Source organism: Epinephelus fuscoguttatus, linkage group LG15 (genome assembly GCF_011397635.1).
Source record: "Epinephelus fuscoguttatus linkage group LG15, E.fuscoguttatus.final_Chr_v1".
In the NCBI taxonomy this organism is placed as follows: domain Eukaryota; kingdom Metazoa; phylum Chordata; class Actinopteri; order Perciformes; family Serranidae; genus Epinephelus; species Epinephelus fuscoguttatus.
The window spans coordinates 6,585,461-6,608,035 of record NC_064766.1 but is presented as its reverse complement, the minus strand read 5'-3'; the positions used below and the strand labels follow the sequence as shown (position 1 = coordinate 6,608,035).

The 22,575-nt window shown below is 40.2% G+C and overlaps 2 protein-coding genes and 1 long non-coding RNA gene across 3 annotated transcripts; 1 reads left to right on the top strand and 2 right to left on the bottom strand.

Annotated features, from left to right (window-relative positions):
- The first annotated feature begins 1,108 nt into the window (after positions 1–1,108).
- Positions 1,109–2,826, top strand: LOC125901787 (uncharacterized). Its single transcript, XR_007451027.1, has 3 exons — positions 1,109–1,143; positions 2,146–2,352; positions 2,773–2,826. It is a non-coding gene; the product is annotated as an uncharacterized LOC125901787 (long non-coding RNA).
- Positions 2,827–3,607: 781 nt separating this feature from the next.
- LOC125901785 (G2/M phase-specific E3 ubiquitin-protein ligase) lies at positions 3,608–4,438 on the bottom strand. The gene is made up of 2 exons (XM_049597700.1): positions 4,175–4,438; positions 3,608–3,934 (listed from the first exon to the last, which is right to left on the bottom strand). The coding sequence occupies exons 1-2, from the start codon at positions 4,407–4,409 to the stop codon at positions 3,699–3,701; spliced, it is 471 nt and encodes a 156-aa protein (XP_049453657.1). The 5' UTR covers positions 4,410–4,438; the 3' UTR covers positions 3,608–3,698.
- Positions 4,439–5,897: 1,459 nt separating this feature from the next.
- Positions 5,898–10,244, bottom strand: LOC125901784 (uncharacterized). The gene is made up of 9 exons (XM_049597699.1): positions 10,122–10,244; positions 8,045–8,165; positions 7,757–7,881; positions 7,372–7,672; positions 7,121–7,212; positions 6,911–6,954; positions 6,739–6,772; positions 6,561–6,631; positions 5,898–6,391 (listed from the first exon to the last, which is right to left on the bottom strand). The coding sequence occupies exons 4-9, from the start codon at positions 7,658–7,660 to the stop codon at positions 6,256–6,258; spliced, it is 666 nt and encodes a 221-aa protein (XP_049453656.1). The 5' UTR covers positions 7,661–7,672; positions 7,757–7,881; positions 8,045–8,165; positions 10,122–10,244; the 3' UTR covers positions 5,898–6,255.
- Positions 10,245–22,575: the final 12,331 nt, after the last annotated feature.

The following is a 22,575-nucleotide window of genomic DNA, read 5'->3' as shown; positions in this document are numbered from 1 at the left end:
AGTTTAATGTCTTATTTGTACATGATGTGGTAGCGTAGAAAATAATTTTACAATTATATATACATGTAATTGAGCTCAAATGCATCAACAAGTTGAACCAGGTGACTTCACATGATATCCAGAATTAAACACAAATACATTGCATGTATGTATGTTGTATGTTATATATTTGGTAAAAGTTTGGTAATCATGATCTGCATATCCTGTATGCACCTGGTCCAACTTGATAATTTCTTCTTGAGCATTAAATGCCAGTTCAAGTTTGTCTTTTTGTTGTTCCTGCTGGAGTTGTTCACATATATTAAATATCTACACTTTTATGAAATGAACAGTTCACTGTTTTTTAATTTATTATTTTTTTTCTTTATTATTTTTTTTTCTTTAGATTTCTCTAATTTCATTTCTAATGACCCTGTTCTCTTTTCCCTTCAGAACCAATATCTGATGAAGTCACAGAGGCAGGGCTCATCCATAAATACTGGATTTTCTTGAAAAAAAAAACAACACAACATTGTTCTGAGTCTGAGAACCTTAAAGAGGAGGCTAAAGGAAGCAGGCCTAACTAGGAGGACAGACTATACTCCCATTGCCACTGTGCAAGCAACTGTTGCCCATGAACTGAGTGGCTCAGGTCAACTGTTGGGTTACAGAGCTATGTGGCAGACATTGCAACAAAAGCATCACCTGACAGTTAAAAGAGATGATGTAAGAAATACACTTTCCAGACTGGATCCATCTGGAGTTCAACTTCGCTCCCGACGCAGGTTTGTCCGGAGAGGATACATCACAGCGGGGCCAAACCAAGTGTGGCATGTTGATGGCTACGATAAACTGAAACCCTTCGGTATTGCCATCAGTGGCTGCATTGATGGCTTTTCGAGGAAAGTTATGTGGCTCAAGAGTGGCAGCACTAATAATGATCCAGGGATCATTGCGCAGCATTATATACAGTGCCTATCAGAGTTTGGACAGCCCGCACCTTCGCACAGACTGTGGAACTGAAAATGGCACTATGGCAGCCATTCACTGTGCATTAAGATCGCAACATACTGATGACTTTGCAGGAGCCCTCAGTCACATGTATGGTACCTCAACTGCAAACCAAAGAATCGAGAGTTGGTGGTCTTTTTTTAGAAAGCAAAGGTACATGCCTTTTAAGGTCTTTTCCAAGAAAAAAGTGTGCTGCTATGTAGTCAGTCCTGTATTTGTTTTTTTTTTTTTTTCAACACTAGAAAGACAGTTAAATACAAGAATACTATTAAAATAGGAATTGTTTTTTTTGTTTGTTTTTTCCTATCATTTCTCCTGTTCATACGGGCCACAAAAGAGACCACATGCCTCCAATGTATGGGGTACTCTTCCATACAAAAAGACTCCAAAGTTTACCTGTTGCTTATCTGAGGTTTCAGCATTCTGAACTAATGAAATCAAGTGTGTATGTTCCAGAATTAGGGTTTTTAGTACAAAATTCCCTCTTTGCATCTCCCCAGAGAGCATTTCCTTCCTGAGTAGTGGCAGGGGTATAGTAACATATATGGGGAATTACATACTAAAGACTGTAATTTTAGAAGATATACGCTTGATTTGTCTAGCTCAAACTGTATATTAACATAAGATACCTTTGGATTTTTTTTTTTTTTTTTTTTTTTTTTTTTAACACAAGTTAGGTGTGGATTTTGTCCCCCATCACTTACATCAGAATCACATTTGGAAGGGATGTCTTAATGGCCAGTATTATAAAGTTGTAATGATTACAGCAATTGAAACCTGTTTTACTGTTCATATTGGCAACTGACAGACATACCTAAAAATCATGAACCTGTCCTTTCAGGATTTGGCCTGTAAGCAACATAATTTTTCATTAGATTTTTATTTTAACACCTGTGGCCAGGTGTTTGCTCCTATTCTGCTATGTGAGGTCATCGTTGCAGAAATCAGCAATTTAATATTAGAAAAATGTTTGTAGAAACTAGAAGGGAGACAATCTCAAAGAATGGAACCAATGCATAATTCCTGGATTAGAACCAGGCTTGTTGTTTAAATTAATACTTTTAGAAAGTATTTGTTTTTTTTAGAAGTCATTTCCATATGAGCAATGTTCAGCACTGTGGTAAAACATTGTGCATGTTGTCATGCCACCATTAGGACTCAGTTCTTCAGTGACCTGAGAGAGGGGCACCTTTTCAACGGCACTCATGAGCACAAGTGCTTACTGCGGTATGTCTTCCTGGACGTCTTGCAGAAAGAGCTTGTTGACTACAAACAACTTTGGAACAACCACACCATCCGACCTGTTCGTCAATCTCGTTGTCCATCTGGCAAACAAGAAGCCATGTACCACCTCGCTCACAGGTTTGTATTTAACCCATGCGATGTGACCATGTTCAGTAAATATCAGATTGCATTTTCACTCATGTAAGTTTAAAGATGTGTGATTAGAATGGAATTCATATATTAAACAACACAAGCTCCATTCCACACCAAACCTACATTGTCAATGTACAAAGCAAAAGGGTGGCTTCATCAGCTTCAATACTGAAAGGTGCCTTGTGGTAGTAGCAAATATGATGACTGTATTTGACTAAAAGAGCTGCTGTCAAACTGTGGCTGATTTCTGTTAGAAATTTAAGGTCTTTGTTTAAAATGTATTACAGCTGATTTATTGTAGTTTTAGTTCAAATACTTATTCAGCATTTTTTGACCTACCTTTGGAGGCTTAAATGATTTTAATTTGTGATTTCATTCAGTATTTTCATTTCTGACCGGTCTTAGGTTTGGTGGAAGGGAGTGTGGATTCCCAGTGCCCCAGGAAGCCCTTCACCAGTTTAATGGCATTCTGCCAGCTCAACATAGTCTGTGTGGTGATGACAATCTCCAGATTCACTTTGCAGACTTGGAGAGACAGAGTGGGCTGGTTCCACCAGTCAACTGGACAACTGCTGTTCAAAATTATTTATCACTTAAAAACATGTCTTTACTTTAGAAACATCCATTCCTGCATGGTCCTACAGCATACTTGCCTTTGTTACCTCTGCCACTGGGTAGCTTGATCTGCCAAATGCAGGGAATATTCATGCTGTAAGAACGGTATCAAGCATTTTTTTGTTTTGCACTTTGCAGTTATCTGCAATAAATATTGTTACGGGAAAGCTGATTATGTTGTTGTTGGGCAAGGAGAACACAGACCTAAGAACACATTTATGTATGGCCTTTAAGGAAAAATAGGCACTTTTTAGTCTCTGCAATAAACTCAGTTCCATTGTTTGCAGGCATGTGACTTTTTTATATTCTATTTTGTTATTATTTCATGTGCACGTGTGGAATGCATGTGTAAGCACTTACATGTACAAATCAGAGCAATGAAAAAATGTACATGCGTGGACATATAATAACAGCACAGAAATGGAATTGAGAATACCCTTTATTAACCTTGTTTCCAGGCAGATTTGGGAAAAAAAGTGGTCAAGTCAATGCATCAAATCTTGGTCAAAGGACACTCGATATAGTTTTTTTTTTGTTGTTGTTGTTGTTTTAAATTATCACAGTGTAGAAAGTTATTCTAGTCACAATTTCACAACAATCCAAACTTCAATAAAAACTACCCATCTCTACTCTCTGCTGGGGAATGATCACAGCCAAAATGAATCCAGAAAGTACAACTCAAATGACCAAAATAATGGTCAAGGAGGGCACAAAAGTTAAGGAAGCCCAAACCCAGGGGCGTTTTGTATGCCAAAATCCATGGCTTCTTGGAAGGCTTCATAGGTGTGTGAAATTGGAAGTTTGATTGTACTGGCACACATATTTGCCACAGGAAAGCGCGAGTCCTTCTGGAAAGCTATTTGTGGCTGTGGCTTTATTGACGTAGAAGGAACTTCCCTCAGCCCAGTTCCAAACATGAGGATGTCTTCCAGCGACAGGCTTGCCTCTTTTTCTGAGAGAGAGGAGAGAGGGGGGAGGAGGGAGGGGGAGGGAACCAAGACAAAGAAGAAATTAGGCTTTTGTTGTTAAGATCAGATTTTGGCAGACAGCTATTTCTGAAACTTATTCTCTTATGGCTACTTTTGAATCAGTGTAGACATTAGCTATTAGCTGTAAGAACTTACTTTATATCTCACTGATAGTTGCAGTGATGATTCTGCATATTTCTTATAATTATAATAACAGTTAGTACCTTCAACGTAGAGCAGATAGTCTCGCCAGTAGTTCAGTGCTCTGGTCTCCTCCTGATGCATGGTGCTACCAGGCAGACTGAGCTGCACATGAAACAAGCTCTCCAAAGCATCAGCTGTCAGTTTGTTCTCACTGTAGCACATGAATGGCATGAACAGTGCAGGATGCTGTTCCAGGGCATTGAGAAAATCCAGACTGGAGGATATATACACTTTCCATGAAAAAGTTATTGACATGAGCCTTTGTGCTCCACTGTCTCTCAGATTAACTCATATCGCAGCGGTGCCTGGACAGCGTGATGTGTGTGGTTGTGCTGCTGCCGTGGTCCTGCCAGATGCCTCCTGCTGCTGCTGCTGCCATCATTAGTCATTAGTCATACTTCTACTGTTATTATACACATATGACTATTGTCACACATGTATACTGCCAGGTATTAATATATACTATATCAATATATTGTACCACAGTAGCCAGAACTATAACTATAATATTATTACTTTCAATAATGTTGTTGTAAGATACTGTCATTACCTGCATCTCTCTCTCTCTGTCTCATTGTGTCATGTGGATTACTGTTAATTTATTATGCTGATCTGTTCTGTATGACATCTATTGCACGTCTGTCTGTCCTGGAAGAGGGATCCCTCCTCAGTTGCTCTTCCTGAGGTTTCTACCGTTTTTTTTCCCCGTTAAAGGGTTTTTTGGGGAGTTTTTCCTTGTCTGCTGCGAGGGTCTTAAGGACAGAGGGATGTCGTATGCTGTAAAGCCCTGTGAGGCAAATTGTGATTTGTGATATTGGGCTTTATAAATAAAATTGAATTGAATTGAATAATAACAACTTACAGTTATTATAATAATTAATAAGTTATAGTTATTTTATAGGGACACTGAGTCTAGAATAATTCCTTCATATTTAAAATCTGACACCACCTTGAGCTAATCATCATAATAAAAGTTCCGTTTACAGCCACCAGTGTCCATGATATTTAACTTTGTCAGCTTTAACAAATCAACCCTTTTGGATAAAACACAAAGAAAATAATTGAACAGATGAACCATGAAGGATAAAGTCTCACATTTTTTCAGCTCATCATTACAGTCTTTCCACAGACTAACACCTTTGTTGTGATACATTGAAGTTTTGCATTTGTAGAATGATTAACTATGTAAAAAAAAAATGTTAAAGGCCCACCAAATAGAATATGTTATACCTCTGGATGGAAAGATGGTTCCGGTAGATGAAATACCACTGAATGTTATCATCTTCGACTTTCTTCTTGTCGTCCAGTGTCCTCATGAAGCGATAACTGCCTGCTGTCTGAAGCATGCTGGAGTGTTTGTCTGTGAGTCTCTGGAGTTCCTTTAGTGATGTAGTATTATTTATCTAGTGTAAGGTTAGCAATGACATTCATTTAACACCACATTATATTTATACAAATGACTGAAGCTGTGACCACTCATACATTTTGAGACAGTGGTTGGTAATGCATTTGTTTGGATTTCTCTCTGCTGGTCAGATTAACACATCAGTAAAAAGGAAGATGGGATTATCTACAAGCCTTTTCCCAACACATAAGAGCAGCATGTAACTATAATGTCAGATTAGAAATAATGCAACACTGTGACTAATAGTGTAGTATCTGTACAGTAGTAGTAACAGTATGTTTGTACAGATACTAAGGTATCAATATTTTAAGTTTTGTGGGGGAGACAACGAGGCCCTGGACCGCCATGGACAATAGAGACTGCAATCATTCTTCCAACGTGGAAGTATTCATCATCTTCCAAAGCTAGAAAATGCCAATATTGCAATGTCAGGACAAATCAATTTACGACATTGTAAAAACATGACAAAACAGGATTACCTTTACTATCGAATGAGAGGTATTTGGCATTATCTTTGCCTTCAAATACACGTCTTGTCTTCACGGTGTCAATCAAAAGAGTAAGAAATTATCGAGTGGGCCCACTGGTGTCCAAAGCCTCTTCCATCTGCCCAACATCATCTGTGAATCTCACCATCATGGCAAGCAACTCCAAATGTCTAAGTTGGTTTGAGACAATATATATCTTATCTGAGGGTTAGAAAAACAAGAAACGCTTAACGTAAACAACTCGGTGCTGATAGTACCTGCGTTCCTTTGGCAATTTCTCTACTTCCTCACAATCTGAAGAACTGCTGTCAGTGATGACAGGTGCATAGATACTGGTGTATGTGCTATGGAAGGAAGGTACACGAATAATTGCCTTAGTTAATGTGTAATTTCAAATCCACTGTTCTAAAGTATATAGCCATAACATGAAAAACTATGTCTCTATCCCAATAATTTTTTACTGTACTGAAGATGTCAGAATAAAAACTCTTAAAGTTATGTTTTATGACTGACTTGTAGAAGTCACTTGAAGTAAGCTGATCTTCCGAGGTGATTGTCTGTTGGGGCCTTGTCACACTCTTGGTCTGTATCATTGATCACATTACACATCACAGCACAATAAAAGTTAGAACATCACATACATAACCTGAAAACAAACACAAGTGCAAGTTTAATATAGAATATTACATACTTGTCCATTAGATGGATGGGATGTTGCGGTTGACCTAAAAATGCAAGTAATTAAAAATTACTTAGTAGAAATTGTCATTATGTTGTAGAGAACATAAAATGCTTTCTGAAGCATACTGACATTCATATCGCTGGAACAGGGATAACAACGTGTTAGCAGAAATTTTACTTACCACTGACTACACTCTGGTGTACTGCACTCAGGACTTGTCCATAGCTGCCAAGTGTAAACATCAAACCCTAACTTATTCATTTCATAGCCTTAACACTGAATCTAACCACTGTATATGCTTATTCTCATAACTGATGTCCAGAACATTTTACTGTAACTTAACTGTACAACACAGACATCTTGAACAAATCAGTCCCTGAGATGTACCTACCACTGTGTCAGAAAGAGGTGACATATTGGGTGGCACCCTAACAACAACCTCATCATCCTCCTCCTCCTCATCCTCTGAGTCATCTCTGTCACCTTCCAAAAGATTTTGTGATCACTCTCCATTTAAAAATATATGCCCAAATAACATGCTAAGAAACTAAATTGTAGCTGGAATCAAACAAACTCAAACTACTAATCACAAAAAGAATCTGATTTGTTTTGCGTGGATATGTATTGTCTTTCAATACTTACTCAAGTCCTCAAGGGTGCAGATGTACAATGTGATCCTTTGATAAGCTTTTCCAATGGCCTCTTTGTACTTTTCAATTGTAAAGGGTGTCTCAGTCCCAGGGATATGTTTTATCTGCGAGCCATCAGGATAGAGCAAGACATATTCTCCATCTTTCAGGTCTTGGTTGAAATCTTTTAATTTTTTCCAGGCAGCTGCCAAAAGTTTCTCTGATGACCACTGAGGTTCCACTTGTAGAGGTAGACATTTTCCTCTTATGGGCTTAAAGCCATGCTTGGTCTTGCGCATCATCCCAACAGAAATCTAGATGAGAAATCAGAGGCAGAAGATAAGACTATTGTGTCAGACAATGCAACTTAACAGTATCAAACATCAATATTAACTTACCTTGACTGTTTACATTGATTTCTTTTTGGGTTTTGAAAATGTCTTCCTCTCAGTTTCTTTTAGTTCTCTGTATCTCATGAACTGATGCACAGCTGACTTTGCTGGGAAGGAAGATGCATCAGTCCCTGAGAGAGAGAGAGAGAGAGAGAGAGAGAGACTGATTAAAAGTAGCTCCCAGCTAAAAACATCCCACATTACAATGCGGTACAGTAAATAATAACCCATACAGCCAGTTCAGTAAGATAGTATTAGCTTTGGGCACAATTTGAGATGACAAAAGGTCTTCACCTGCAGTCCTAGATACTGTAGAAGCTGCCTCATTTATAAAGCCGATATCTCGGCCACAGGAACAGCAAAATTTTGGCGAGTTATCCAATCCGACACCACAGAAGGGACAATACATTTTGATCTGAAAAAGACGTTTAGATACCATGTTACACTGTCTTCTGCTGTCAGTTCTTTCTTTATAGAATGGGTCGGTATACACCTTAAAATACACTGCTCAAAAAAATAAAGGGAACACTAAAATAACACATCCCAGATCTGAATGAATGAAAAATTCTTATTAAATACTTTGTTCTTTACGTAGTTGAATGTGCTGACAACAAAATCACACAAAAATTATCAATGGAAATCAAATTTATTAACCCATGGAGGTCTGGATTTGGAGTCAAACACAAAATTAAAGTGGAAAAACACACAACAGGCTGATCCAACTTTGATGTAATGTCCTTAAAACAAGTCAAAATGAGGCTCAGTAGTGTGTGTGCCCTCCATGTGCCTGTATGACCTCCCTACAACGCCTGGGCATGCTCCTGATGAGGTGGCGGATGGTCTCCTGAGGGATCTCCTCCCAGACCTGGACTAAAGCATCCGCCAACTCCTGGACAGTCTGTGGTGCAACGTGGCGTTGGTGGATGGAGCAAGACATGATGTCCCAGATGTGCTCAATTGGATTCAGGTCTGGGGAACGGGCGGGCCAGTCCATAGCATCAATGCCTTCGTCTTGCAGGAACTGCTGACACACTCCAGCCACATGAGGTCTAGCATTGTCTTGCATTAGGAGGAACCCAGGGCCAACCGCACCAGCATATGGTCTCACAATGGGTCTGAGGATCTCATCTCGGTACCTAATGGCAGTCAGGCTACCTCTGGCGAGCACATGGAGGGCTGTGTGGCCCCCCAAAGAAATGCCACCCCACACCATTACTAACCCACTGCCAAACCGGTCATGCTGGAGGATGTTGCAGGCAGCAGAACGTTCTCCGCGGCGTCTCCAGACTCTGTCACGTCTGTCACATGTGCTCAGTGTGAACCTGCTTTCATCTGTGAAGAGCACAGGGCGCCAGTGGCGAATTTGCCAGTCTTGGTGTTCTCTGGCAAATGCCAACGTCCTGCACGGTGTTGGGCTGTAAGCACAACCCCACCTGTGGACGCCGGGCCTCATACCACCCTCATGGAGTCTGTTTCTGACCGTTTGAGCAGACACATGCACATTTGTGGCCTGCTGGAGGTCATTTTGCAGGCCTCTGGCAGTGCTCCTCCTGTTCCTCCTTGCACAAAGGCAGAGGTAGCGGTCCTGCTGCTGGGTTGTTGCCCTCCTACGGCCTCCTCCACGTCTCCTGATGTACTGGCCTGTCTCCTGGTAGCGCCTCCATGCTCTGGACACTACGCTGACAGACACAGCAAACCTTCTTGCCACAGCTCGCATTGATGTGCCATCCTGGATGAGCTGCACTACCTGAGCCACTTGTGTGGGTTGTAGACTCCGTCTCATGCTACCACTAGAGTGAAAGCACCGCCAGCATTCAAAAGTGACCAAAACATCAGCCAGAAAGCATAGGAACTGAGAAGTGGTCTGTGGTCACCACCTGTAGAACCACTCCTTTATTGGGGGTGTCTTGCTAATTGCCTATAATTTCCACCTGTTGTCTATTCCATTTGCACAACAGCATGTGAAATTGATTGTCAATCAGTGTTGCTTCTTAAGTGGACAGTTTGATTTCACAGAAGTGTGATTGACTTGGAGTTACATTGTGTTGTTTAAGTGTTCCCTTTATTTTTTTGAGCAGTGTATTATTCCTGCTGTCAAACTGCATCTTTCGAATTTATTTTCGTCCTTGAACGTTACTTGGTGACAGTTCTGAGTAACTATAGTAAATAACTATAACCAGCTAACAGCGTGTTTCACACTATATACAGTCTATGGTTTCACAATGAATTAACCATGTGTATTTATTTTATCAGGTTATTAGAATTGGCAGGCTAACTACAAGCTAAAGGCTAATGATAGTTTAGCAGCAGATCACTGCAATAGGCTGAATCATGCAATCACGATGTTAAAATAAATAAAAAAAACACTTACTTTTTATCTCATTTTCCAACACCACTGACGGAAAGAGACGGTGACTGAGCTGTGACTCGAAATCCGCGTCAACAACAAGCCTGTCACATTTAAGTGTCCCCTGGAAATACTTCCGTTGTGTTGCGGTCTATTTGCAGTGTGTTTTTGTAATGTGTTGTGTTGTGGTCTTTGCAGCGCGTTTTCTAAATGCTGCACACGTGTTGTCAGACTGATGAAAATGTTTTCTCAGTTTGCTTGTGTTTTGTTTTTTTGCATGTGTTTTCTTAAGTTGCAGTGCTGTGACCTTTCAGGGCCACCGTATGTATCCCCCAGCATTGAAAGAAAAGATAAATCCACTCCGGGTTTTACCACAGATCCCACCCTACAAGCAACCAGGAAAACAACAATTTGACAATCTAAGTTCTACGCAGGGGTAAGAGGGGGCAATGCTCCCCTAAACAAATGTCTTGCCCCCTCAAATCAAATCCGCAGAAAAAGGAGCAAAACAGAAAAGTTTTCTCATCTGTCTCCACTCCACTCCGTGCTGTGTGCTGGCTGTGTGTGACTGTCTGCAGTCGGCAGAAGCCCTCCCCCCAGTAAACACCCAATCACTATTTAGTATGCAAATGAGCCAAGATGCATCAGTGTCAGGTTTCTCAGTCTCAGTGAGGCAGAATGCAGCAGTAAAGTGAAGCTTCGTTAAACTCATCGTAACGTCTCGTGTCGTGAGATACTTAATATATAGTTAACAGCAAAACACTAAATATAAATAGTGAGCAGTGTGAGCATAGAGTGTGAGCCTGTCAGTGCAAACGTTTCTTCAATCACACAAGCACAGTGAGAGATGAGTGCCTGCTGCATGTCACATACTGAGGACAAATGCCCTGTGTGTGCCAGTCCTCTACATAAAGCCCCACCCAGCCTCTAGTTCTGCACGCTGTTTTTTAGTCTGGGGCTGTTAGTGGCCGTTTTGGTAAGGAACCAGAACCAGGGCGAATGAGACAGGATCCGGAATTCGATGGATGCGTCTTTCCGTCAAAATAACCACCAAGCTAATAAAAATGCGGTGAAACTTTTTGATTTAAAGAATATCATTTACAAGAAAAGCCCCAAGCCATTAAGTTAATCGATTTTCTTACACCCTTCATCACCCCAAATCGATGGTGCGCCAGAATTTAAAGTTTTACTTTGGTGAACACTTTTACTTTGATGAATCTGGTGAATTCCGGATCTGCTCTCTAGTCCGGAACCAGAATCAGACAAAATCCAGAGTGAATAGAAACCAGGCTCTTCACTGGTGACATGAGACTACTGTTTTTTGATAATCACAGCGATTTTTACAAAGCTTTCATTAACTTTTCACTCCTGCAGCTTTCAGCAGCTCAAAGGAGAGCGGTGAAGAGAGGAGTTAAGAGAAATCTGTTAAATTGCTAACAAAAAAATGACAAAAAAAAAAACCCAAAACAATACAAAAAAGTTTGAGAAGTTTTTTTTATATATGACTAGCTTTGGTAAATACTGGCTATAGTGAGGTTGTTGTAATTATTAGGTTCACATTTATTTCATATGTTTAGATGCCTTTTGTTGGTTGTGCCTGGATGAAGGATACATATATATATATATATATATATATATATATATATATATATATACAAGGGGCTTTTAATTTGAAACAAGTGTTGAGTTTGAAATGACGGTGTGATATGTTAACTTTACAAAGACAACGGAGCGGATAAAAAGTAAATCTATCCACCTTATTTTTCACAGAAACACGGAGGCAAAACAGAATGCAGCCAGCTTCTGTTTTTTTGTGCGACACTTCTGGTCCAGCACTCTTGACCACTGTGTAAATGGGAATCGCCTTGTTGTTTACCTTGTTGAGTTTAGCTACATATATATATATATATATATACAGTGGTGGAAAAAAGTTTTCGGACACCCTTAAAATTTTACACAATCTCAAATATTATCATGAAATATTTGTGGAAAAATCTTTTTTGTGTTTCAAAAGGTGTGGCTGCATTAGACAGATACAAACAAATACAAATTATATTTTTTTGTTTATTGTTTACAAGAAAAACTAACAAAACTAAATCCTTGACAGTTTCAATATGTCAGTTCTCAACATTGTCGGTATCAAAGTCAACAAATAACAGAGAATGTGTTCAAAACTGAACAAAAAATAAATAAACCATCACATCATCAAATTAATATTTAGTAGTCCTGCCACTGGCACGTAGTAGAGCTCTAATCCTGGCTGGCATGTTCCCCACGAGCCTTTCACACTGTTGAGGGGTAATCTTGTCCCATTCTTCTTGAATTACTGCTTTTAATTCTTCTAAATTCTTTGGTTTATGCTTTGAAACAGACCTTTTGATAATCCACCACAGATTTTCAATGGGGCTGATGTCCGGGGATTGAGCTGGCCACTCTAAGACCTGGATACTGTGCTCCTGCAGCCAAGTTCTACTGGCCTTGGATGTGTGGCAAGGGGCATTATCTTGTTGAAACATCCAGTTTTTACCTCGACGGAACAGTGCACGCGCAGAAGGGAGCATGTGGGTTTGGAGAATGGTACAATACTTGGTAGAGTTCAATGTGCCATCACAGACAGTGAGATGACCAACACCAGCAGCACTCATGCATCCCCAAACCATGATACTGCCTCCACCATGCTTGACAGTAGGTACTGTACATGCTGGAGATAATGCTTTGCCTGGCCTTCTGCATACCCTCACATTAGTAGGAGGAAGATAAAGCTGGAAACTGGACTCATCTGACCACAAAATCTTCTTCCAATTCCTGGCTGTCCAGTTCTTGTGTGCCTGGGCCCAACGACGCCGGGCTAACCTATTGATCAGGGGCTTCTTGATAGCCTTGTAGGACCTTAAACCATGATCTAAACGTCGGCCACGTACAGTGCGGGTGGAACACTGGACACCAGTTTGGTTTGACCACTGCTGCTGAAGCTCCTGTGATGTCATTTGGCGGTTTTGCCTGCACATGCGGATCAGGATGCGGTCATTTCGCCCAGATCTTGGTTTGTCTTCCAAGCTGTTGGTTCGTCTGTATTTCTGCAGAGTGTATCCAACTGCTGAAGGACTGCATCTGCACTTCCTGGCTATCTGGCGGCAGCTGTACCCTTCCTGGCTGAGAATCTTTATCTTCAGGCGTGTTTCCTGCGTTAGGTTCCTTGTTTTAGCCATTTTTGTGTCTGAAGAACTTTCAAATGTGCTGGCTTTATGTAGACACGAAGCTTGGCAACAAAAATTGTGTCTTTTAATAAAAAGAACGACCTTCATCACTGGTACCAAAATGACCCAATACTCGAAATTTCTTATGTATTTTTATGGAACCAATCAATTTTAAGTTTTTAATGGCTTTTTTAGGATTTATTTAGTATTTTGGCTGTGACTGTACTAAAAGAAATTGCACTTGAAGACCTAAGAGTGATTCTTAATGCAATATTTCACAAATGCATGGGGTGTCCGAAAACTTTTTTCCACCACTGTATATATATATCACATTTTTCATGTCACTATATCACCGTTTAGACTAATCTGATGTTTGTAAAGTCTATAAACACAATGGTCGAACAAACATTACTATTTCTGTGTGCATGTTTTGTGTGTAATTAATAACATGGTTATCACAGATTAGCTGGACTAACTGTTTGCTGTTAGCCGTTAGCCGTTAGCCGTTAGCGATGTCTGTAACTCAATAACTCAATAAACGGTCCGGGAAAAAAATATTTTTTCCAGCAGATGTCTTAGTTGTTTCATGTCATATCCGACAATGGGAGCCTTTTAACGGATGACATCCTGATGTTAGCTTTGCTGCTAGTGTTAGCTGTCCCTGTCAGCTGCAGTCACTGATGCTTTCTAGACATCGTGATTTCCCAAAACTGAATAAATACCACACACAGCAACACAAAACTGCTTTGCTAGCTCAATCATGTTGTAACAGCTGGATGGTTGATGCGTACATGCTGATTCAGGTGCTATCAGAGCCGATCCGCGCGTCACTATGGCTTAATGATCAACTCAGTCAATAAAAACAACCCGTCCTGTGTTAGGAGTGTATGTCACCGACAGAAAGAAAGAAAGAAAGAAAGAAATGGGAAAAAAGATAGAAAAGCAGCGTATACCTCACATATTTATTTCTCACAGTTGCGCACACGTTTGGCTGGCATGCAGAAGGACCGTCTGTGTGTCGAGGGTGCGAGCCACAGCTTCAGCTGCTCAGGTAGAGACGCTGTGTAGCCCGGTGTGTTTTTTCGCTGATTCGGTTCTGCAGGTTCTCTGCTGGTACACTGGAGACAGGGATCAAGCAGTTTATCTCACTCGGGATAGATTGTGCTTTTTTGGTTCATAGTTTTTGGTTCACATGCGATTTATTTGCGTTTAGAGGGAATAAATTTCAGTTATAATGGAAACGTGGGCACGGTTATCTATATAAAATACACAGACTAACTAACTAACTGATTGACTAATATAAACAATTAAAAATTGAAAAGAATTAGCTTGCACCGTTAGCTCCAGTAAGGGAAAGCATGAGGGAAACGGAAGTTGATCACTATTTACTCCCGTGTTTGAAAATAAGGTGGATAAACACTCTGTGGATACACAGAGGGATTAATAAATAACGGACCGTCTATAATGTAGTCTGTTTCAAATGAAGCTGGGAGCCTCTGCAGTTGTGGTGAGTAAAAGCCCCGCCGCTATTTGTTAATGTTATTACTTAATGTCTGACCATGAGGATGTAACATAGTTTGCTAGCTTGATGCTAATGACAGTAACGTTAACTCAGCAGGTTGACAAAGTGCCTCTGCTGTTTCACACCATCATTTCCCCCTTTTACTCTGTGTGGTAACATCCCTAGAGGAAATATTAAAAACGCTGGGGTGTTGTTGTCATACAATTGTCTACGGCAGCAGATCGTTGTGTGTTTCTACTGGTCAAAGTGACGGCTGTGATGGGAGAACTGGATCTCAGTGAAGGGCAAGTGGTCCATAACTTTCATTTTGGAGACAAAAAAATGTAGGCGTAGCGCCCTGTGGTCCATTGCCCAATAGGAAATGTAGAACACTCAAAAGTACTTTAAAAGTGCTTGAGTTACTTTACTCAGGGAGTAATGCTGGAAGTACTTTTAAAGTAATTGAGTTACTTTACTCAGGGAGTAACGCAGTAAAGTAACTGGTTACTTTTTAAAAAAGTAACGCAGTAACGTACTTTGATTACTTTTAAAGTAACCCTTACCCAACACTGCAGAGGCAATGCAGCGGTCGTGGGTTTGAGTCCGGCCTGCAATCCTTTGCTGCATGTCAGTCCCCTTTCTCTCTCTCTCGCTCTGTCTCCCCATTTCACAGACTGTCCTATCCATTAAAGGCAAAAGCACACAAAAAATAATCTTCAAAAAGACACGTTCCAGCAGGGATATGATACAAAAAATCATGGGAAAATTAATCAGCAGCCGAGAATGCATTCCAAGATGTTAGCTTGTAGCTTAATTTAGCAGTATAGGCTATGTAATGTAAACTTGGAGTAGTGTGGCATTGGAGCAGATGACCACATCAAGAAATCTGGCACAGTATGGCTGTGTCTAAAATCATTCACTCATTCACCACTCCCTACTCACTATATAGGGAGTTCTATGAAGAGCACCACAAGGTGAGCTCATCTGCACATGAAAAAAACATTCATTTTCTCGACGCCATTAGTTACCGCATTGCTGTCGCAAAAACATGTCATATCAACATCGGCTGGTGAACCATCAAATCAGAACTAGTAGCGACCCAGCTTGCTAACATTAGCTAGCATTATTAGTCCTACTCTGTACAGAAACTGTTAAGTACCAGAGAGGATCAGAATTATTTTTATCTTTTCAGGGACCAAAGACTTTACATTAAATTGACAGTTTATTACATGACAAAGAAACTTGTAAATCAACTTCAACATGTCATTGCAAGTTTACAGCAGGTTGATATCAAGTTGCTCTCTCTTACCTCGTCCATCTCGGTGTCAGTCCCATACAGTTTATCTGTTCCTTCGGTGCAGTGCATGATGGGATATATTGTTTGGTGAGCGACCATTGGTTGTACACTACTTTTCATGGTGCACTGTGGGATACTTTGAGTCCACTATATAGGGTATAATATTTCCCAGTATACATTCAGACAGCACTACAAAATGGCGAGCTCATTATATAGTGGATTATATGGGGAGTAGTCAGTGATTTTGGACACAGCCTATGATGATACGTTGTAGCCACATTAGCAGAAACTGTTGGAAAATGGTAGGAAACCTGAGGTTTTGTCTCAGTGGCATTACTTCTTCATACTTTTACCTCATTATTTGAAACTTTGGCCATGTTTGTAATGAACATCCTCCATTGTAACACTATGGGTGCATTTGTAAATCCAATCTAACATGCTACACAAAAATGAGAATGCAGAATGTTCTATTTCTACATGAATTAACGAACCATTAACTTAATCACACATTCACTCTGCTTGGCACTCTGCTGATCTGTCTCCCCACGCAGTGTCCAGTGTATGCTCTACTGCTCCAAGAGTGTGTGTTCTGAATAACCGAATGGTACATTCCAACAGTGTTCCAAATTTACAAAAGGTCCAGTTTGTACAAGAGTATGGGAGATCTTGGGATAACACATAAAGTACAGAAAAGCATAAAAGGTCCCCTTGAATTTAGCCTATGACTCAGCCTTTGAATTCAAATATTCTCAAAAAATTATAGAACATAAAGCTACATTGTAAGGCTCAAAACTTGGAGTGAATGATAAAAAATTTAGGAATATATCACATACATTTATTATGTATCTATTAAATGTGAACTCCAAAATGAGGGTGAAAAAGAGCAGAAGTTGTAGCTGGCAAACTTTTTACATCAGACTACACAAACAAGTCTGCTTCTTGCTGATGTAGTTCATATAGTGACAGTAATAGTAAATGACATGTTTGTTTATATTTGTCAACAAAGACAGCATATATTACCATGCAGGTATTTTTGTTCCCGAAGCTGTGTGTGCGTGGACATGTGTGTTTGTGTCGCTACGCATGTACTCCCCTGCCTCATGTCCTTACTGTTGTATGAGCTGATGAAATACTGACACGCCAGACAAAACAAATCATGTCAACCCAGAAACAGTGACAGACACACAGCTGTCACACTCTAATGACTGTTAAAAAAAATAGATGCTGAAAATTGTTTCTCGGGCTTGAAAATTTATGAGACTCCATGTGGCAATTTCCTTTGAGAAGTAGTATTTTCAGACAACATAAATGAGTTCTGTGTTACTCTGCTGTGAGGAGAAAGGAGTCTGATAATGAAAATGAGGATGATGATGATAAACAGAACCTCTACAGCAGTGGTAATGAATCAACAACTGTTAGTGTATTAGTACTGAATTTGGCACAACCTGTCCTTTTTTTCCCTAGTCCCTACCATGCTATTGTTAGCCCTCACACTGTCTTAGATGGGTTTAACACAATGATTTATGAATGTTGACTGAGCACACCTGGAGTGGTTGCAGACCGTCTGCTGGACGTGTAGAATACTAACGCAAAGAATTAGTCCGGGGGAGAACAGGGCACAACCTTACTAGACACAGAAGTACCACAAAGCCTGTTGATTTTCCATGGAGCGCCTCCAACTATCAGAGACCATTGAAAAACCAAGACAGCTCACTTAAGAGTAATTTCCTGTATCTGTGTCACACCCCTTTAAGAGACTAGCTGCAGCCCTGAGTCTATTCATTCCAGTGAGAGAGGTCAATGTGAGCAGAGATTATGACCGATGCTTCCGCCTCAAGTCACCAAAGTAAATATCGGACCCAGTTTTTTAAAGCCACATATCTTCTGAAAATTTAGCAGATAAAATGGCATTTTTCAGACAGATAAATTCAGAAAAAAATTAACTTAGTTCGAGACATGTCTCTGTCCCAGCAACCCACTCTCATGAGATCTGGCAGCACTCTCTGTGGTGCTCAACCGTTGGTCCAGTGTCCGGACCAACCGCCGGCACCGCCAGTGCTGCCGACATCATTTTTCAACCAGATGAACAGAAATTAAAGTAGACGTATACATAAAATTATGAATTTAAAGTTAAAACTGAAATAAAACTGATATTGATCTTGTACTGAGTTGATGTCAGACATTAAGTTAACAGATAAAGCAACAAGAAAAATAAGGAGCAAACGTTAATTTGTACTGTATGTAGCATTGCATTGTTTTGAATCTGCTTTCATCCATCCACATGGGGGATAAGCGACAGAGGAGACCACGCCCACTTAGGAGACTGGTAATGTCAACCCAACTCGTCACATATCGCCACTTGAACAATACTGTTCACATCTACATATTACGTGCTAGGTATCCTCTTGCATTTGTTGTTGACATTCCAGGACTGCGTGCCAATTTATGCTGGGCAACACAGGCACGTGGTTAGGTTAGGGCAACAAAAGCATGCATTAAGGTTTAGAAAAAAACATAATGGTTTGGCTCTACATTCATACAGGCAGCGAACACTGCCCTTCTGGGTGAAAGTCCAAGGTTTGTTGGACCAATCCATTGCCCCTCCCATCGGTCCTGCAGGGATTTTTTCAGCTCTTTATATTACATCGTCACCAGCAGTGTTTCTAATTGACACCGTCCAGCAGCATATTATCCCACCACAACAGGTATCATCTGGTTGCGTAATCAACTCATGCCACCCGTCCGCATATCATACTACCACAACAGGTGCCATCCAGCCAACCGGCAGCATTAAATTACATTGCAATTGGTTCCGTCCAGTCAATGTTAGAACCTGACGCTGCCTGGTGTCAGTGTCTGACACCAAAATCACTGACAAAGTGGTAGTATTTAATGACTTCAGAATTAGAATGAACTGGGAGTGTATACCATTTCATACCATTAGCATAGCTTGTAATGTGTTATCTTTTGTCATCATGTTTATCAATTAGTTAAACAAATACATTTGATATATTCTCTATGATATCCCATACTTACTCCTGTCACATATTTGTCAGATGTGTCAAAACACGGAGTGTACATGCACACTCGCGCGCACACACACAAGCAGTCAGAAACAAAGCTCTACTTGTGATTAATAAGCAGAGGAGCTGAACAGCATGCTGAATGCTTCCCCATCCAGTGTGAACATGGGTGATCCATTTAAGTTTTGGCTTCATAATTTTTACAACTATTTGAGTTAGATTAATTATGTTTTATACAAGCAACATGAATATACTTGTTGCAAATGAGCACAATGAGCACAATGAACCATTTGTGATTTTAACTGTTCTACACAACATCTCAATTGTTATCATTTAAATACTAACTTTAACAATATGGAAGCATGTATATTATGATATCACCTGATCAGCTGTTGTGTCTCCCTTTGCAATGACATCAATCTTTTACAGTAATTGAGAATATTACATAATTTAAGATAATGTACTTTCATTGTCTTAACAAATGCAGTGAACCACACAACAGACTGTGAAGTGAGGTCATGTTGTAGGACTGGATTTTTGCAATTTGTGTTATTCAGATATGTTCAGTATATCGGTGGCCGATACGTTATTGGCCAACTGGTAAGAAAATTAATTTATTGTTATTATGCCGGTGATAGAATTTCAACTGCATTATGGGAGGGTTAGAGACGCTACTTACAATCCAGTTCTGGGTGGGTATTTTTGCTTCTATGCCTTTTGCTCCTCTCCTCTGTTCTACCTTGGCGCCGGTTTGCATGTTCACACACACACACACACACACACACACACACACACACACACACACACACATACACTATCGCAGAGGGGACACAGCAGAGAGGACGAAATGGACTTCAGGTTGTATTTTACTCAAGTGGACAACTACAGTGCTCGTTATCCACCAGTGCAACAACATCCACCAGTAAGGGAGACAGCAATGTTGTGACGCAGATAAAAATGAATGCTAAACGTATGTAACAGCTGAGTCCAGTAAGTTGTGTATCTTGAAATGGTTGAACACTTGTAACCCTCCTCGCTCTGCCAGCTGTACCTGCCCAGCACAGAGTGTTTTCACATCAGCAACAGAGGGTAGGTCACTGACGAGAGGATCGATGATGCCACATGACTGTTAGCGACTTTAGTGGAAAACGCTCGCAGGGTTTCTAAATAATGGAGTCAAAGGTGTTAACTATAATTAGTCCGACAATATGTTAAGTTATTCAAATGGTTTTAGGGCCTACATGCTTGTCAGTAAGAAGATAAGGTTTGGCATAAACTCCTATATGGATACAAGAAGTTAAAAAAAAAAAGAGTGCATTCCTTATTGTAGGGAAAATGAAGGTGCTCTATCTTTTTATGTTTTACTATGTTTATATTTGTGTTTATAGGAAAAATAAATTTGTAAGTAAAAATATTTTTTCTCTATTATTTTTTGTATTTAGAAGAATAATATTTTCTAAAAGATTTCAACCTAAACTGTGAATTTTGAAAAGAAAATCAAATGTTATTCATTATTCATTCATTTCTCACTTTTTATACTGTAAGTACATTTTCCTGATTGCATAGTTTTACTTGGAGTTTCGAGTAAATGGGGTATTTTTACAGCATGGTGTTAGTACTTTTACTTTACTCAGTATTTCACGACAGGGAAGATGGTCTTTTCACAGAACTGGGCTGTCTCTGCAGTGGAAAGACACAAATACTTCTGAAATTGGTGCTACATGACCAGAAAAAACAGAGGGAAAGGGTTGTTGCATTTACCTTTGATCCAGAGGTAGAAAGCCAACTACAAGAATGAACACTCGCGCTGGTGGGTGAGATAGTTATAGGCCAGCTTGAAAACAATATGACATCCGGCTGGTGACAAATGATCTCGTATTACAGTTAAATAGTAAGCTAAAATATGTTTCTGAAAGCATTTGAGGCGAGATGTAGGAAATTCAGGAATAGAAACTTGGTTCATATTTGATAAGCGCTGCCTAGTAATTTGAGTTTGGTTCTACTATACTCTTAAAAAAATGTATAATCTTATAGGTTGACAGCCTGAATTTTTGCTGACAAATGAGCAGGGAGATCTGGGCACTGGTAAATAGAGGGAAGTTACACACAGTTCATTTACGCATACTACCCACATTGTTACAATACAAAGCTGGTTAAAAATCTGAGCTGGATCTGAGTACTTCCTCCACTGCTGGTTACTGGCCCTATAAAAGTGTTACGCCAGGTTCACACCACATATTATCAGCCCAGTTATAGCCTGACGCGGCAGCATACGGTGTCAGCTCGGATCGTGAACGACAATGAGTGTCCTACATGATAATAATAATAATAATTAATAATAATAAAAATGGGACAAAAATAACCCAATGACATCTTAAACGTCGTGAAAGGCGACCAGGGATGATGGGTGTGGACCACCTTTAATCTGTCATGTCTGTCGGCCAAGTCATGGCACGACTCCACAATCACCTAATCTTGACAATCTATATGGGAATTCACAACTGTTGTATATCCAAGCTGATTATAAGTACTGTCCTCCGCAAATGGAGCAAGCTTGATTCTTTCCAGGGTCACCTTTCTAGACTACCAGAGGTGTGTGTTTGTGTGTGTGGGTGGGTGGTTGGGTTGTGTATCCACTCAAAAGACAATGTATTTGCACTGGCATTACAAGCACAAACATTGTCTTTTAGATGAAACAGCCGTCGACAAACAGGAAGCATCTCTTAAGCTCTAATCTTGCTCTCTTTATGTCTCTCTCCACGGCAACTGTCCTCGCCAAGACAGCTGTGAATGTGAAGACGGGAGGGTAGAGGGAAGAAGGTCAAAATTAGGTACACTTTACAGCATATAATAAGATCAGATATAAAAAAAACAAACACATTACAGCTGAAGAGTTGAATCAACACCTCTGATGCTTCACACAGATGTTATTCACAGCTTTTAAATGGCTTTAACAGGTCTTGATGACATTGTGTCCACCTCTTGGTCATTGACGCTTTCCATTTCACACTGCATTTGAACTCCCTCCATCTCAGCCCTGGCTAAATATGCCATTGTCTTCTTCATCACCTTTTCATGTTTGCAGTGTAATTTCCTGTGGACAAATTCATCCCCTGCCGGCGCCTGTGAGGGGCGCTGCATTTTATATAATAACCAGCGACCCCGGGACACGGGGGCAGGGAGGGGGTGGCTCTTGAAATGTGCAAATGAAGAGAACTGTGCCTGCAGTCAGCAGCAGGATTCAGATTTCAATTGCACATACACACGTACACACATATACACACACACACACACACACACACACACAGACAAATACACACATACTGCCTCCCCCTCAGAGCAGAGATAGAAAGGCAGAGCGTGGCCTTATTCTCTATCACGATTCACCACCAGCATGTGTGGGTTGTCTCCCTTTCTAGTCTTCTTTTCTCTCATTCTGTCTCCTGTCTCCGGTTGCCAT

Coding starts and splice junctions, on each gene's coding strand:
- LOC125901785 (XM_049597700.1), bottom strand. CDS start 4,409: ATGTCAATAACTTTTTCATGGAAAGTGTATATATCCTCCAGTCTGGAT. Junction 3,935..4,174: donor CTATCTGCTCTACGTTGAAG/GTACTAACTGTT, acceptor CCTCTCTCTCAG/AAAAAGAGGCAAGCCTGTCG.
- LOC125901784 (XM_049597699.1), bottom strand. CDS start 7,660: ATGATGCGCAAGACCAAGCATGGCTTTAAGCCCATAAGAGGAAAATGT. Junction 7,213..7,371: donor CTGCACCCTTGAGGACTTGA/GTAAGTATTGAA, acceptor ATCTTTTGGAAG/GTGACAGAGATGACTCAGAG. Junction 6,632..6,738: donor CCCATCCATCTAATGGACAA/GTATGTAATATT, acceptor TCAATGATACAG/ACCAAGAGTGTGACAAGGCC.